The 14,073-nt window shown below is 43.0% G+C and overlaps 1 protein-coding gene across 3 annotated transcripts in view; it reads right to left on the reverse strand.

Moving 5' to 3' along the window:
• Nucleotides 1-11,645: 11,645 nt before the first annotated feature.
• Nucleotides 11,646-14,073, reverse strand: part of KCNJ15 (potassium inwardly rectifying channel subfamily J member 15) — a 31,382-nt gene continuing 28,954 nt past the window's right edge. For all 3 annotated transcript variants that reach the window (XM_060234260.1, XM_060234261.1, XM_060234262.1), the window contains exon 2: nt 11,646-13,173. In XM_060234260.1, the coding sequence (XP_060090243.1) occupies nt 12,033-13,157 (1,125 nt within the window). In that variant the 5' untranslated portion in view covers nt 13,158-13,173 and the 3' untranslated portion in view covers nt 11,646-12,032. The remainder of the gene's footprint in view (nt 13,174-14,073) is intronic.

A 14,073-nucleotide genomic window follows, 5' to 3' on the forward strand; every position in this document is an offset into this window, starting at 1 on the left:
CAAAGTTGTAATCAGGCACGAACTGACCCACTCAGTCTCTGTCAGGCTCCAACTCTGACAGACTTCTGACAGGCACCAACTCTGTCAGACACCAACTGACTGAATGACTGCCTCAGCAGTTTCTGTCACTCAACCACTTTCCCTCCCTGAGAGCTCCGAGCACTTTGCCCCCACCCTCAGGTCACCTGATGCAGGCCCTGTGTGTCTTCAGTTTCTGGTTAACCCCTAGCTTTCCGTCACATGTCCCTCCCCCTTCTGCTATCGCGCTAAACTCGGGTATGAACCTTCTGTAGTATCCTACTGCACCCCAAAATGCTCGAATTTGTTTCTTGGTTTGGGGTCTAGGCCACTCATGTATGGCTTGCACCTTTCCCCAATCTGCTTTGATCTTACCTCCTCCTAGCACATGCCCTAAATACTTAACCTCGGCCATGGCTAGTTGACACTTAGATGCTTTGATGGTGAGACCCGCATCTTTCACTCGTTGTAACACAATGGCCACATGCTGCAAATGTTCCTTCCATGTAGCACTGTAAATAGCAATATCGTCAATATATGCAAGAGCAAATTCTTTCAGTCCTACTAACATCTTATCAATTAATCTTTGGAATGTGGAGGGAGTGTTCCTTAACCCAAATGGTAATACAGTAAACTCAAAGAGTCCCTCTTTGGTTACAAAAGCTGTTTTCTGCTGATCTTTAGGATCTATAGCTACCTGCCAGTAACCTTTTGTCAAATCTAAGGTGGTAATAAAATTGGCAGCTCCAATTGTCTCGACCAACTCATCTATGCGAGGCATTGGATACACATCCGGTACTGTGATCTTATTCAATCTTCTGTAGTCCACACAAAACCTCATGGTTTTGTTCGGTTTGGGTACTAGGACTACAGGTGAGGCCCACGGACTTTCTGATGGTACAATCAAACTCAATTTCAACATTTCTTCTACCTCCTGCTGTACATACTTGGCATTCGGGCCGGTCACTCTATACAGTTGGAGCGCTACAGGCCTCGAATCCCCTGTGTCAATCTTGTGACACGCTAGGTTTGTCTTACCTGGTACAACTGAAAAAATTGTTCGGTACCTTCCCAATATTGTTTGTAATTGGCCTCTTTGTTCTCCATTAAGAGAAGGGGTGAACTGAACCTCATTAATGGTATCTTCCTGGGATATTTTCCCCCAACCTGACAATTCAGTTCCCGCACACACTCCCTTCTTAGCAATTAAAACCAAATCACCCCTATCAAAATAAGGTTTTAACATGTTTACATGGAACACTTTACATTGTTCACCATTCTCACTTAAGTTCACTACATAGTTCACGTTGGAGACCTTATGGTCGATGGTATAAGGTCCCTCCCAGGCCACATCTAACTTGTTCTTCTTCCTGGGCTTCAAAACCAGTACTCTGTCTCCTGGCTTGAACTCTCTGTCTCTGGACTTGGAGTCGTACCATTGCTTCTGCCGTCGTTGCGATCTTCTCATGTTGTCTGCAGCAGCCGTCCTCATCTCCTGCAGATGCTGTTGTAGTTCGTGTAGATAAGAGATGACATCTGTCTCCTGGATGTCCTCGTTTCCGGACCATGCCTCTTTCAGAACATCAAGGGGTCCTCTGGCTTGTCTCCCATATAACAGTTCAAATGGGCTGAACCCGGAACTTTCTTGGGGTACCTCCCTGTACCCGAAGAGGAGATGTTGCAACCTCTGGTCCCAATCGTTGGGATGCTTGTATGCGTAAGTCTTCAGCAAATGGTTCAGGGTGCCATTAAAGCTTTCATTGAGTCCATTTGCTTGTGGGTGGTATGCCGTTGTGGTCACATGCTGGATTCCACAAGTTCTTAACAATTCTTGCATCACATTTGACATAAATGTGGTGCCTAAATCAGTCACCATCTCTTTTGGAAAACCCAATCTTGCAAACACATTCAGCAGGGCTTCCGCCACTGTCTTAGCCTCAATGTCCTTAAGTGGAACCGCTTCTGGAAACTTGGTGGCATAATCTACGATGGTAAGGATGTACTTGTTTCCCCTTCTGGTCACTTTGGAGATAGGACCAATGATATCTACTCCTATCTTCCCAAAGGCTTCAGTGACTATAGGGACTGGCTGTAATAGACCCTTGGTTTTATCCAGGGCTTTCCCCACCAATTGGCAGGCCTGACATGATTTACAAAAAGCCCTTATGTCCTTGCCCATATTTGGCCAAAAGAACCATTCTTGCACTCGGTCCCTTGTCTTATTGATGCCAAGGTGAGAGGCCATGGGTGATGCATGAGCCAAATCCAACACTTGCATCCTATACTTTCTTGGCAGGACTAATTGCTTCTTTCTTTCCCATACTACGTTATGTTTCTGGTTTATCACTTTAAATTGGCATGGGTGTTCAATTGTGATCTCAGTATCACTCACCCCAGTTCTCTGCCATAGTTCCTTCAGGCTGTCATCCTGTTGCTGTTCTCTGAGGAATTCTGCAGCAGGGATGGTCTGCAACACTGTTTCCTCTTCTTCTGGTTGCTGTGCCAACACCTCAGGCCCTGGCTCTGGCCTGCTTCTTGTAACAATGTTTACAGGATTAGCTTGCTGTCTCTTTAATTCAGAAGCTAAATCATTGCCCAATAAAAGCGATGTTCCTATGTCACTCAGGACTCCCACAATCCAATCACCTTGGAACTCTCTGTACTTGATAGGAACTTCTGCTAGGGCCACTTCAAATGCAGGTCCTTTAATGCCCTTTATGGTGTAGGATTTCCCAGGCAAATATTGATGACTTTTTACTAATCCTGGCTGTATTAGGGAAACCTGCGCCCCTGTGTCCCTATAAGCCTTGACTTCCTTGTCATTTACTGTCACAGTCTCAGTATACTCCTCACTTAAGCCTTCCTGCACCTTCCATACTTTCAGAACACTAGTGGGTCTTTCTGGTGGTGTGTTCTCTGGAAGTGAGGGGTTTGTTTCTACTTCTTTCTGTTGACACTGCACCACTTTAACTGCCTTAGCTGGTGGTGTCCTTTTCTCTTTTTTCATTTCTTGGGCAAGATCTGGCATTGTGCCCTATTTCTCCACATTGGAAACAAGCAGCGTGAGTCTTTCTGTATGGAGGTGGACTGTACCGCTTTGCAGGGTTGTTGTTACCCACCCCAGACTTCTCTGGAGAGTTCCAGACTCAGGGTTTTTTATTTGGAACAGTCCACATTGATCTCCCTAGATCTGATTCAATCTCATCTAGAATCACAGCTGCTTCTTCTACCGTTTCCAATTTCTTGTCTCTCAGAACCCACCTATACTGAGAGGGGACTTGGTTATAAAACTGTTCCAAGCCCACTAAGTTTTTCAAATCTTCTAAAGTGGAAACTTTACTCCCCTCTACCCATCTGTTAAGGGCTCTGTCTAACCAACAACCACGTTGAGAGTATGTTTCTCCAGGCTTTCTTCTGATTTCTCTAAATTTTTTCCTGCTTTGCTCTGCTGTTAAGCCAAAGCGGACTCTGACCCTTTCCTTGTACAATTGATAGTCAGAGGTCTCCTCATCCCTCAGTTCAGAGTATATTTCACTCAACTCTCCACAGATCTGAGGTCTCAAATAAATCATTCTGTCCTCATCAGACACTCTTAAATCTTTACATGTCCTTTCAAAATTAAACAAAAAAGCTTCTACATCATCCCCTTTTTGGTACTTGGGGAATTTATTTTGTTCTACTGTGAGGCGCCTTTCACTTCTAGTATCACGTTGAAACTCTGGCCTCCCCTGAATCTCCTGGAGTTTCAAACTGTACATTTTTTCCTCATGTTCTCTCTCATTTTGCCTTTCTCTGCGTTCTCTGTCCTCTCTTTCTGATTCCAGCCTAGCCATCTGTATTTCTTTTTCTGCTTCTATTCTGGCCAATTCTAACTGTATTTTCATAGCCTCTATGCTCTGACTAGGATTCTCCTCAGGAATCTCTTCTTGTGTCTGCCCATCCCCCGTGGCTGTGGTAGTTCTCTTAGGAGGAGCCATTTCTGACAGGAATTTTTCACAGAACTGTCTTTTCCTTTACTGCAGTGTCCCTCTACTTTCTGTGTGTCTTAGTGACACTTATTTTTGGGGTTTTCTTCGAAATCCCGACGCTGGCAACCAATTATAGCAGCGCCCCCCTCACGGCTTCACTGGATCTCTTACTATCAGTCTCTTCGGGGTATTTTACTTTTGTTCTCTGATGGAAATAGAATTCACTTCATAGGGGACCACAGCAGCTTTGTTTGTTTTTCCCAAAAATATAGGCTCTCAAGAACTTTAACTCAAACCACAGATTTATTATAACACAAAGTCTTTAACTTGGGGATATGGGAGATATTTACACAGGCTAACACGTTGCTCAGTTGCTTCCGGCTTTACAAAAACTTTTTCTTGCTTTAAGTCTCTCAGATTCCAGTTCACAATTCCTATATAACACACTCTCCACCTCTAGCAAAGGTCTGGCCTCTTGGGAATGATGTGCCAAGTCTCACCCCTCGACTAGAGCCTCTGCTCCTAGCTCTTCTGGTGTCTCAGACCCACATCCGCTCCCCCAACCATCTCACTAGATCTCCAGAGGTGTATACAGGTGTCTGTGACAATTCGGTCTTGACTGACTCACACTTGTCCCACACACACACAGCCCTCTTGGCTGGTTTTGTCGAGCTTGTAGTCTCTGGAAGACTTTCCCGCCACTGTCTCAAGTTCCTTCACAGAATCAGCTGCCCTCTCAGCCTCGGTCAGGCACGAACTGACCCACTCAGTCTCTGTCAGGCTCCAACTCTGACAGACTTCTGACAGACACCAACTCTGTCAGACACCAACTGACTGAATGACTGCCTCAGCAGTTTCTGTCACTCAACCACTTTTCCTCCCTGAGAGCTCCGAGCAAGGTGTAAATATGGGAATCTTTGAGGTATGTTGGTATAATTTGAAGTTCCTCACTAGTATTAGTTATGACAGGCTTTTGGCACAATATGAAGGAAGAATTGGTTGATGAGGTGGAAATAGTGGGCACCCTGGGCAGTAGTGACCATGTGATTTTGGAATTTACAGTATTAGGGAAGGAAAAAAACCTGTATGTAGTGAAACGTATATGTTGGACTTAAGAAAGGCAAACTTCGACAAACTTAGAACTATGCTGGGTAAAATCCCATGGTCAGAAATACTTAAAAAGAAAGGAGTTCAAGAGAGGTAGGAGTTTTGTAAAAGTGAAATATTGAAAGCACAATCACAAACAATTTCCATGAGAAGAAAGAATGGGAGAAGCATAAAGAAACCGAGGTGGCTTCATAAACAACTTTCTAAAGACTTGACAAATAAAAAAATATTTAGGAAATGGAAGGAGGGCCTTATAACCAAGGATGAATATAAACAAATGACCAGGGCTTGTAGAGAAAGAGTTAGGAAAGCTAAAGCTCAGTACGAGCTTAGGCTAGCCAAAGATGTTAAAAACAACAAAAAACAGGGTTCTTTTCTTATGTTCAAAGTAACAAAAAGAGCAAGGACAAGGTAGACTGTTGCAAGGGCAGGAAAGTGAAATTGTAACATGTGATGAAGAGAGGGCAGAATTGCTCAATTCCTACTTTTCTCTTCTGAGAGAAACGGTGCTCAACATGGCAAAAACAGAACATATAATGAGGGTATGGAGTTGCAACCTAGGATAATCATAGAGGTAGTACATAAACACCTAGTTTCTTTAAATGAAACAAAGTCCTCAGGGCCAGACGAACTGCATCCAAGGGTACTAAAAGAGCTTGCAGATGTAATTTCTCAGCCTCTGGCCATTATTTTTGAGTATTCTTGGAGAACACCTGAGGTGCTGAAAAGAGGAAAGGAGGATCCAGGTAACTTCTGACCCGTCAGCTTGATGTCCCTACCTGGAAAAGTTTTAGAACAAATCATCAGTCAGTCAGTCCTGGAACATTTAGAAAGGATGGGTGTGATTACTAAGAGTCAGCATGGGTTTCTCAAGAACAAGACTAACCTGATCTCGTTTTTTGAGAAAGTGACTACCTTGCTGGATCAGGGGAATGCTGTAGACATCGATTATCTTGATTTCAGTAAGGCTTTTGATAAGGTTCCACATACTATCCTTGTTGACAAGTTGGTAAAACATGGTTTGGATCCTGTTACTGTGAGGTGGATCTGTAACTGGTTGACAGATCACACCCAAAGAGTGCTTGTGAATGGTTCCTCATCCTCTTGGAGAGGAGTGACAAGTGGAGTGCCTCAGGGATCTGTCCTGGGACCTGTTCTGTTCAACATCTTTATAAATGATTTGGATGAAGGAATCGAGGGAATGCTTATTAAATTTGCAGATGACACTAAATTGGGAAGGGTTGCAAATACAGTAGAAGACAGAAACAGGATACAGGATGATCTTGACAAGCTGGAAAACTGGGCTAAAACCAATAAAATGAATTTTAACAGGGATAAATGTAAAGTTCTGCATTTAGGTAGGAAAAATCCAATGCATGGTTATAGGATGTGGGAGACTTGTCTTAGCAGTAGTATGTGTTAAAAGGATCTAGGGGTCTTAGTAGATCATATGCAGAACATGAGTCAACAGTGTGATGTGTTGGCTAAAAAGGCAAATGCAATTTTGGGCTGCATCAACAGAAGTATAGTGTCCAGATCATGTGAAGTGATGGTACCGCTTTACTCTGTTCTGGTAAGACCTCACCTGGAGTATTGTGTTCAATTTTGGGAACCACGTTTTAAGAAGGATATAGACAAGCTGGAATGGGTCCAAAGGAGAGTGACAAAGATAGTGAGGGGTCTGGAGACCAATTCCTATGAAGAAAGGTTGAAGGAGCTGGGGATGTTTAGCCTGGAGAGGAGGAGGCTGAGAGGTGATATGATCACCATCTTCAGGTACTTGAAGGGCTGTCATAAAGAGGATGGTGTGGAATTGTTTCTGTGGCCCCAGAAAGTAGGATCAGAACCAATGGGTTGAAATTAAATCAAAAGAGTTTCCGGCTTAACATTAGGAAGAACTTCCTCACCGTTAGAGTGGTACCTCAGTGGAGCAGGCTTCCTCAAGAGGTGGTGGGTTCTCCTTCCTTGGAGGTTTTTAAACAGAGGCTAGATGGCTATCTGACAGCAATGATGATCCTGTAAATTTAGGGGGAAATATTTGTGAGTTTCCTGCATTGTGCAGGGGGTTGGACTAGATGACCCTGGAGGTCCCTTCCAACTCTATTATTCTGTGATTCTAGGAACTGAGGAGTCTGTAAGTCCCTGAGTCATCCTGCACTCTCTATATTTAGTGGTTAGAGTGTCAGACTAGAGAAACCAGATTCAAATCCTCTTTTTACTGGTTGACCATGGGCCAGTTCATTTCTTTCAGCCTAGCTTACCTCACAGGGCTGGTGTGAGGCTACAGAGGGAAGGGAAGAACAATGTAACAAGCTTCTTTGGGTCACCTTTGGAGAGAAAAGTGGGGTAAAATATCAAAATAAATAAGGCAGTAGTCCCCTGTGCAAACACAAGTTGTTTTCAACTCTGAGGTGACGTTGCTTTCACAACGTTTTCACAGCAGACTTTTTACAGGGTGGTTTGCCATTACTTTCCCCAGTCATCCATACTTCCCCCCCCCCCTCCAGCAAGCTGGGTACTCATTAGGGGTGCGCATTCGGCTCGACCGAACCGCATAGACCACCAAATCACCCCTGATTTGGAAGTATATGGCACCGTATACTTCCGATTCCATTTTCAGGTCAGTAAACGGGAGCCGTATATGGCTCCCCGTGTACTTCCATATAGATATTCGGAAGTATATGGAAGTCAATGGAAAAGGCGGGAAAGGAGCTTCTGCAGCCTCAGGGGAGCTGCTTGCTTCCTTTCCCGCCTTTGGAAGCCTTTTACCGCCTCTCCCATAGCCTCCCTGGGATCAGGGAGGGAGGGGGAGGGGGGAGAGGAGCCCCAGCAGCCAATCCAAAGCATGCATTTGCAAAATGCATTGCAAATGCATGCTTTGCAGGGCTTTTGTGTAGCTGATGGCTGGGCTAATCCCTCAGCCATCAGCTACATTGTTGTTCTTTTGTGCTTTTGCTTACTTGGGTATCCAAGTAAACAGTGTTATCTGGCCAATCACAGAGCAGTGTTATTTTTTGAAACTGCTCTGTGTAGGTTCAGAGTCTGCCTTGCTGGACTCCATTCCATTGCTGTTGTTTGGTGTGTTGGTGTGAGAGAGAGGGATTGTGCTGTGCTGTGCTGGCTCTTGGCCTCAGCTGCTGCTGCTCTCTCTCAGCCTTTCCTGACCTGCCTTGAGAAGAGAAGACGTCTCTAAGGTAAGACAGTCTTGGGGTTCTTGTTTTTATTTTGGTTAGTAAAAGGACTTTTTTGGACTCAGAGTCCCTTTACTTATCCAGATTTGGGTGGGTGAGTACTGGGTAGCTTATTTTGGGTTAGGGGGTTCTGCTAAGGGTGGGGGCCTGGGGTGGGGTGGGGGGTTTGCCAATTTGCCCGTATCTTACTTTAGTGAGAGGACTTTTAAAAGAGCAGTGTCCTTTTACTTCTCTTGATTTGGGTGGCTTGGATTTCTTGGGGTTAGGGTGAAGGGGTTTTTTTTTTCTGGGGGGGGGAGTGGTTGGTAAAGTTCCTGTATTGTTAAAAGTTAAGTTTTTTACTGTTTTAAGAGGATTCTGTGTTTGATTTGTTGCTGCTGTTTTGTGCTGCTGCTGTTCCTTTTCTCTTCTGGGTCTGGTTCTTGGGAGGGGGCTGTTTGGCCTAATTTTCATTGTTTAAAAGGCCACTTTTTAACAGTTGAGTTTCTTGGCCTTCTCCTGTTGTCCCTTCTCCTGGTTTTTTTGGGGGGAGGGGAAGCTGGCACCTGGGTGAGAGACCCAGAACCAGAAGGCTTGTTGTGCTTGGCTAGCTCTCCCTGTGTTGTTTGGGGCAGGGCTGGAGAGCTGGCATCTGTAGATTGTGTGTTCTGTGGCAGGGAAGCTGGCACCTGGGTGAGAGACTCAGAACTAGCAGGGTTGTTGTGCTTGGCCAACTCTCCCCGTGTTGTTTGGGGCAGGGCTGGAGAGCTGGCATCTGGGTTTGCTGCAGCCAGGTCTGCAGAGCAGACCTTGAGCAGATTGTGTTTTGTGTGGCAGTGATGTTGGCAACTGGGTTTATATTGGTTCCAGGCCTGCAGGGTTCATAGAGTAGATAGAGGGATGTAGTGCATTTGGGTCCTATAGAAATTCTCTGGTGTGAAGTTAGGTTTGGCTTTGGGTGCCCCAGGAATTGGACCCCCTGGTCCAATTTTTTTTTTTGGCCTTGTGGGTTTTGTGTGGAACAGTGCCCTGAAGCTGCACAGCAGTTTGGGGGGCTCTCCTCAAAACCTCCTGCTCCCCAGAGCCACTTTTCCCACAACAATTACAGTGAGGAAGTGGCTCTAATTGTTTTTTTCTCACAATTGGGAGCAGTGTTCCTTTTGGGGTGCCCACAGATGGGTGCAGTCTTTTTGGGCCAGGGGAGTTGCATGCAGGGGAGTCCCCTGAAGCTGCCCTGCAGTTTTGGGGGCTATTCCTCAAACCCCCTGCCCCCCAGTAGCCTCTAATTATGCCCTATGTTGCCATTGATTTCAAAGGCCCATAGGGTATAATGGTGGGATAGGGGCACCCTCTTTAGGTGCCCATGGAATGGGACCCCCTGGCCCAATCTTTTTGGGATTTGGGGGGTTTGTAGGTCCCCTGCAAATTTGGGGGCTCTCCCTCAAACCCCCTCTCTTCTAGGCGGCTTCCAAAATACCCTATTTTGCCATTGATTTCAATGGCCTATAGGGTATAATGGGGCCGTATATTCGGAAATAGCCGTGCATCTACCGTATATGCGGCTATTCCGAGTATGGAAATAGGAAATACACAGTATTCTGTATTTTTTTTGGCCCTGTGTATTTCTGAATCCATGTAATTCCATATATTTTTTTACACACCCCCAGTACTCATTTTACCGACCTCGGAAGGATGGAAGGCTGAGTCAGCCTGGAGCCGGCTACCTGAACCAGCTTCCGCTGGGATCAAACTCAGGTCATGAGCAGAGGGCTCCGACTGCAGTACTGCAGCTTTACCACTCTGCACCATGGGGCTCTTAAAAAAAAATAAACACTCTCTTTTATGTTGCATCCTTTTAAGGTGCTCGTGATACTGGTATACATAGATAGTATCAACCCATGGCAGAAGCTGAGCTTTCTCAGTCAACACAGTATTTTCATGAATTTTGGTAATATTGCTAAGAAGAGTGAGAACACTTGTCTATTCAGAACTAGGAAAGGAAACATCCCTTTACTTCAATTTGTCGTAATTAAATCTTATTAAGTATGTGACATCATCAAGAAAACTTTTCAAAGCGAAGCCTTTCTTCCAGCCCTCATTCTGATTGCCTTGTGATGCCATCCAAGTCTGATTAGCCGCATCATGACATAATGTCAGCATGTGATTCCTGACTAGCTAAGATCATATTGAGAAGAAACCCATAAAGTCAGCAAAATTGCAGACTGGGTGAAGAAGCATATTTGAAACTGTTGGCAAAAGAGTTCTGTTACATTTTGTCCCCTACCACTGTGCTTTTGATCTGAAAACTTTGCTGAATAAAAAGTTGGTGCACTGCTTAAGTATATAGTTGGGATCCCAGTTAAATTCTATGCACAGAAGCATGACTTCCCCCTCCCCCTGCCTCCCTTTGCATGTATGGCTCTTTTCCATGAGATCCAGCCCTATATGAGATACTTATTTTAGTAACCAACCAAATGCATAATAAAAGATAGGGTAACCACATCAAGTTGATGAGTTGACCTTACTATGCCACATGAAATCACTAAATAGTAAAAATCTAAATAATTCCTTTTTATAGGCTAGCTAAACATTAAACAAACCATGTGAAATGTCTGACTGTAAATGTTTCAGAAAGTTTTATTCAGGAATATTAAACAATGGTCCAAAGCAAAGGAAGCATGTTACTATAATGCCTTACTATATGTTAAATGTTAACTTATTATATGTTACTATAATGCTATATACACTACATAAAAACAATAGTACATTTTTTTACTTTTTTCACACCTTGCTTAGATTTTTCTATTTTTTTCTAATTCTCTACAACACCAAAGATTGTTCTATTATTTAGTTTACAGCTGATCAGTTACACTGGTGAGGTCTTTCCTTACAAGACTTTCATAGCAGATAGGGAAAAAACTGCTTAGATGCTCCTTTCCATCCCTGGGGCTAGGGAGGCAGTCAAAGAGCTGTGCAAGTTGCTTATGATCTGGAGGCATGCATTTTCTTTAGCTCATCAAGCATCTTGCATTACTATTTGTCATAAAAAGGTAACGTCTTCCACTGTTCTTCCTTCTTCATGCTCCTTTGACATGCTCATTCACTCCTCAGATACAACAGAGACATTTACTCTGGCTCTCAGATGGATTATTTAATCTTGGTGGATGCTTTTGGATAACTCATCAACAGCTAGAAGGCTCACAATTTTCAAAGGAGGTTCTGCCCTGGCATAAAAAAATGATGTTCATGCCAATGTCACCTTAGGATCTCATGGCACTGGAGGTTCCATTTTAGAGTCTACCTGTTATTAAACATTTTCTCTCTGTGAAGACTGATTTGTAAAAATCTGATTTCCAACTGCACTATTTTTGTACAGTTTTTTCCCCTTTTCCTAACTAATGTGAAGCTAGGTAAATAACATCCTGTATATTAACTTTCAAAAACAACTCTTTCATTCTACTTAGACAGCTAAATTATGTTGAATGCATATTTGGAAACATTTGTCCAACATACTGTATCATACTCCACATATTGACTGAAAAGTAGAAGAGTCTGTTACAAAAGTTGACAAATGGGGACACCCTTAAGAGAAATCCATCTTAGTTATTCCACTTTATAGCCCCAAACATTCCAATCCAATTAAAGCAAACTTAGTCATGATGTATTCAGAAATTCTCTGCATCATAGCTGTTTAGACAAGACTATGTAGCCTATCAATTTTTAAGGTGTGGAAATATACACTTGGTTATAGTTCATGATAAATAAGAATTCAAACATTGCTTTGCTGAAATAACACTGTTCTGCATTCTCTGTTTCTTTGGTCTTCCTTTCTATACTGTTCTTCCAGTTTTTGCTTTTCAGAATCCATACTGTACAAGTTGCAATCTGCACTTCTGATCTGCTCAAACTGACTGAAATCTGCGACATACTTGCCATTTTGAGATACAGAAATCACAGGCATAAACTCATAACCCCAGAAGATTTCCTCTGGAACATATGAGGTTCGACTCTGGCAAACAGCACTTGTTGACTCAACTGTGGCATTCAAGAGGACAACAAGTTCAAAATCTTTTTCTTTTAAGTTTTGAGGTGTAAGATCTCTCAAAGGACTGTTCTCATCCAATATATGGTAAAAAGTCAAAGGTAAAATCAAGAAAGGACTTTCAGATGAGGAATCAACATGGAATTTGACAGTAGCTTGGTTAAGCAGAATTCTCTCTCCTTCTTTGGTTTCATAGGTCTGCAGAAGCTTTCCAGATAGCTGGCACTGAATCAGAAGGCTCTTTCTCATATTTGCCACTCGGATCACCAGGCAAAGATGTCCATTGTGTTTGGTGATGACAGCACAATGACTAAATTTAATGGTCTCGGCCCGCTTTTTAGGTCTGGCAATTTTGGCTAGAAAGGTACCAGTAATGAAGATTTCAATCAAAGTTGTGATGACCAGTTGAGCAACTAAGAGGAAAATGGCATGAGGGCACTCCTCAGTGATGAAACGAAAGCCATAACCAATGGTTGTTTGTGATTCCAAAGAAAAGAGAAATGCTCCAGTTAGGGAGTCTACATTCATGACACAGGGGACATGTTGGCGTGAGAATTTGTTTTCTTCGAGGTCTCCATGAATAAATGCAATGGCATAGTAAATAACCCCAAAAAGAAACCAAGTCATTACAAAAGTAGCTACAAATAAAGTAAGTTTATATCTCCATTTCATGTCAATGACTGTGGTCCACAGATCCTGAAGATAAAGCAAGTAAATACCATCCACCTTATCAATCCTGACATTGCTGTGGCCACTTTTGGACATCACACGAGGTTTGCATTTCTTCACCTTAGCACAAATGGCCTCATTTACCAGTGGGCTTTGTGACATGTTGATCTGTGTAGCTTCCATTGTCAGTGTCTCAGACCTAAAAAGAGAGGGGGACATAGTTATTTAAGAAAACATCAGCAATGACATAATAAGAGACTCCACATTAAAATTGAGGATTATGATAATGTTATATTTATATAGTCAGAAAACAGCTAGATTTTAAACTTGTCAGAAGGAACATGAAATGTTGCACCATGCACCAAATAATCCTGATTTCCACCTCAACATAAATTGTCAATCTGTAAAATAATTGTATCACATCAACTTTTCCTTGTACTATAATGCTTCTCAAATATAGCATGTATGGAAAAATAAAATGCAGTCAAGTAAGAAGGACGGCCTGTTATCAAAACTAGATCTGTTTAACTTGATCCCTCCAAGCCAATATTGTACTTATACCTCCCCTGGTGATGCTGGCAAAAATATTTTAAGCAACAATTTTGACTGTGATTTTCAAAAATGAAATAATTATTTCTAGCTTTTCATTGAACATGTTCAAGGGACAGGAAAGTAAACAGCCTCGTGAATGCAGAGATACATTTTTGGGGGGAAAAAATTTGCACCTGAAAACTCTTCAAAGGTTTTATATCATGTGCCTCTCCCATTTCAAAGTGGAAAACTGGAGATAATTCACAAATACAGCTTTATAGCTTTTGGGCCCAGCCGAGAGTAACCACAGATGACAATGGACCACAAAATTCTCCTCATTTGTTTACTGTGTATCCCAGTTCAGTCCAGGTGGAGATTAAGTGTGCCTACATCCAGTACTGAACAAAGCAAAGAGCACGGGAGGAGTCTGTCATTGCTAACTTGAAGGGGAGAAAAGTTTCCAGAATCAGACAGTGGTTACGTAGTGCAAGGCCAGAGCAAATTAACAGGAGTTTCCAATAACAAAACTTCCTGATCTTAAAAAAAAAACCCTCCCAAACTTGCATCC

Source organism: Heteronotia binoei, chromosome 3 (genome assembly GCF_032191835.1).
Source record: "Heteronotia binoei isolate CCM8104 ecotype False Entrance Well chromosome 3, APGP_CSIRO_Hbin_v1, whole genome shotgun sequence".
Lineage (NCBI taxonomy): Eukaryota > Metazoa > Chordata > Lepidosauria > Squamata > Gekkonidae > Heteronotia > Heteronotia binoei.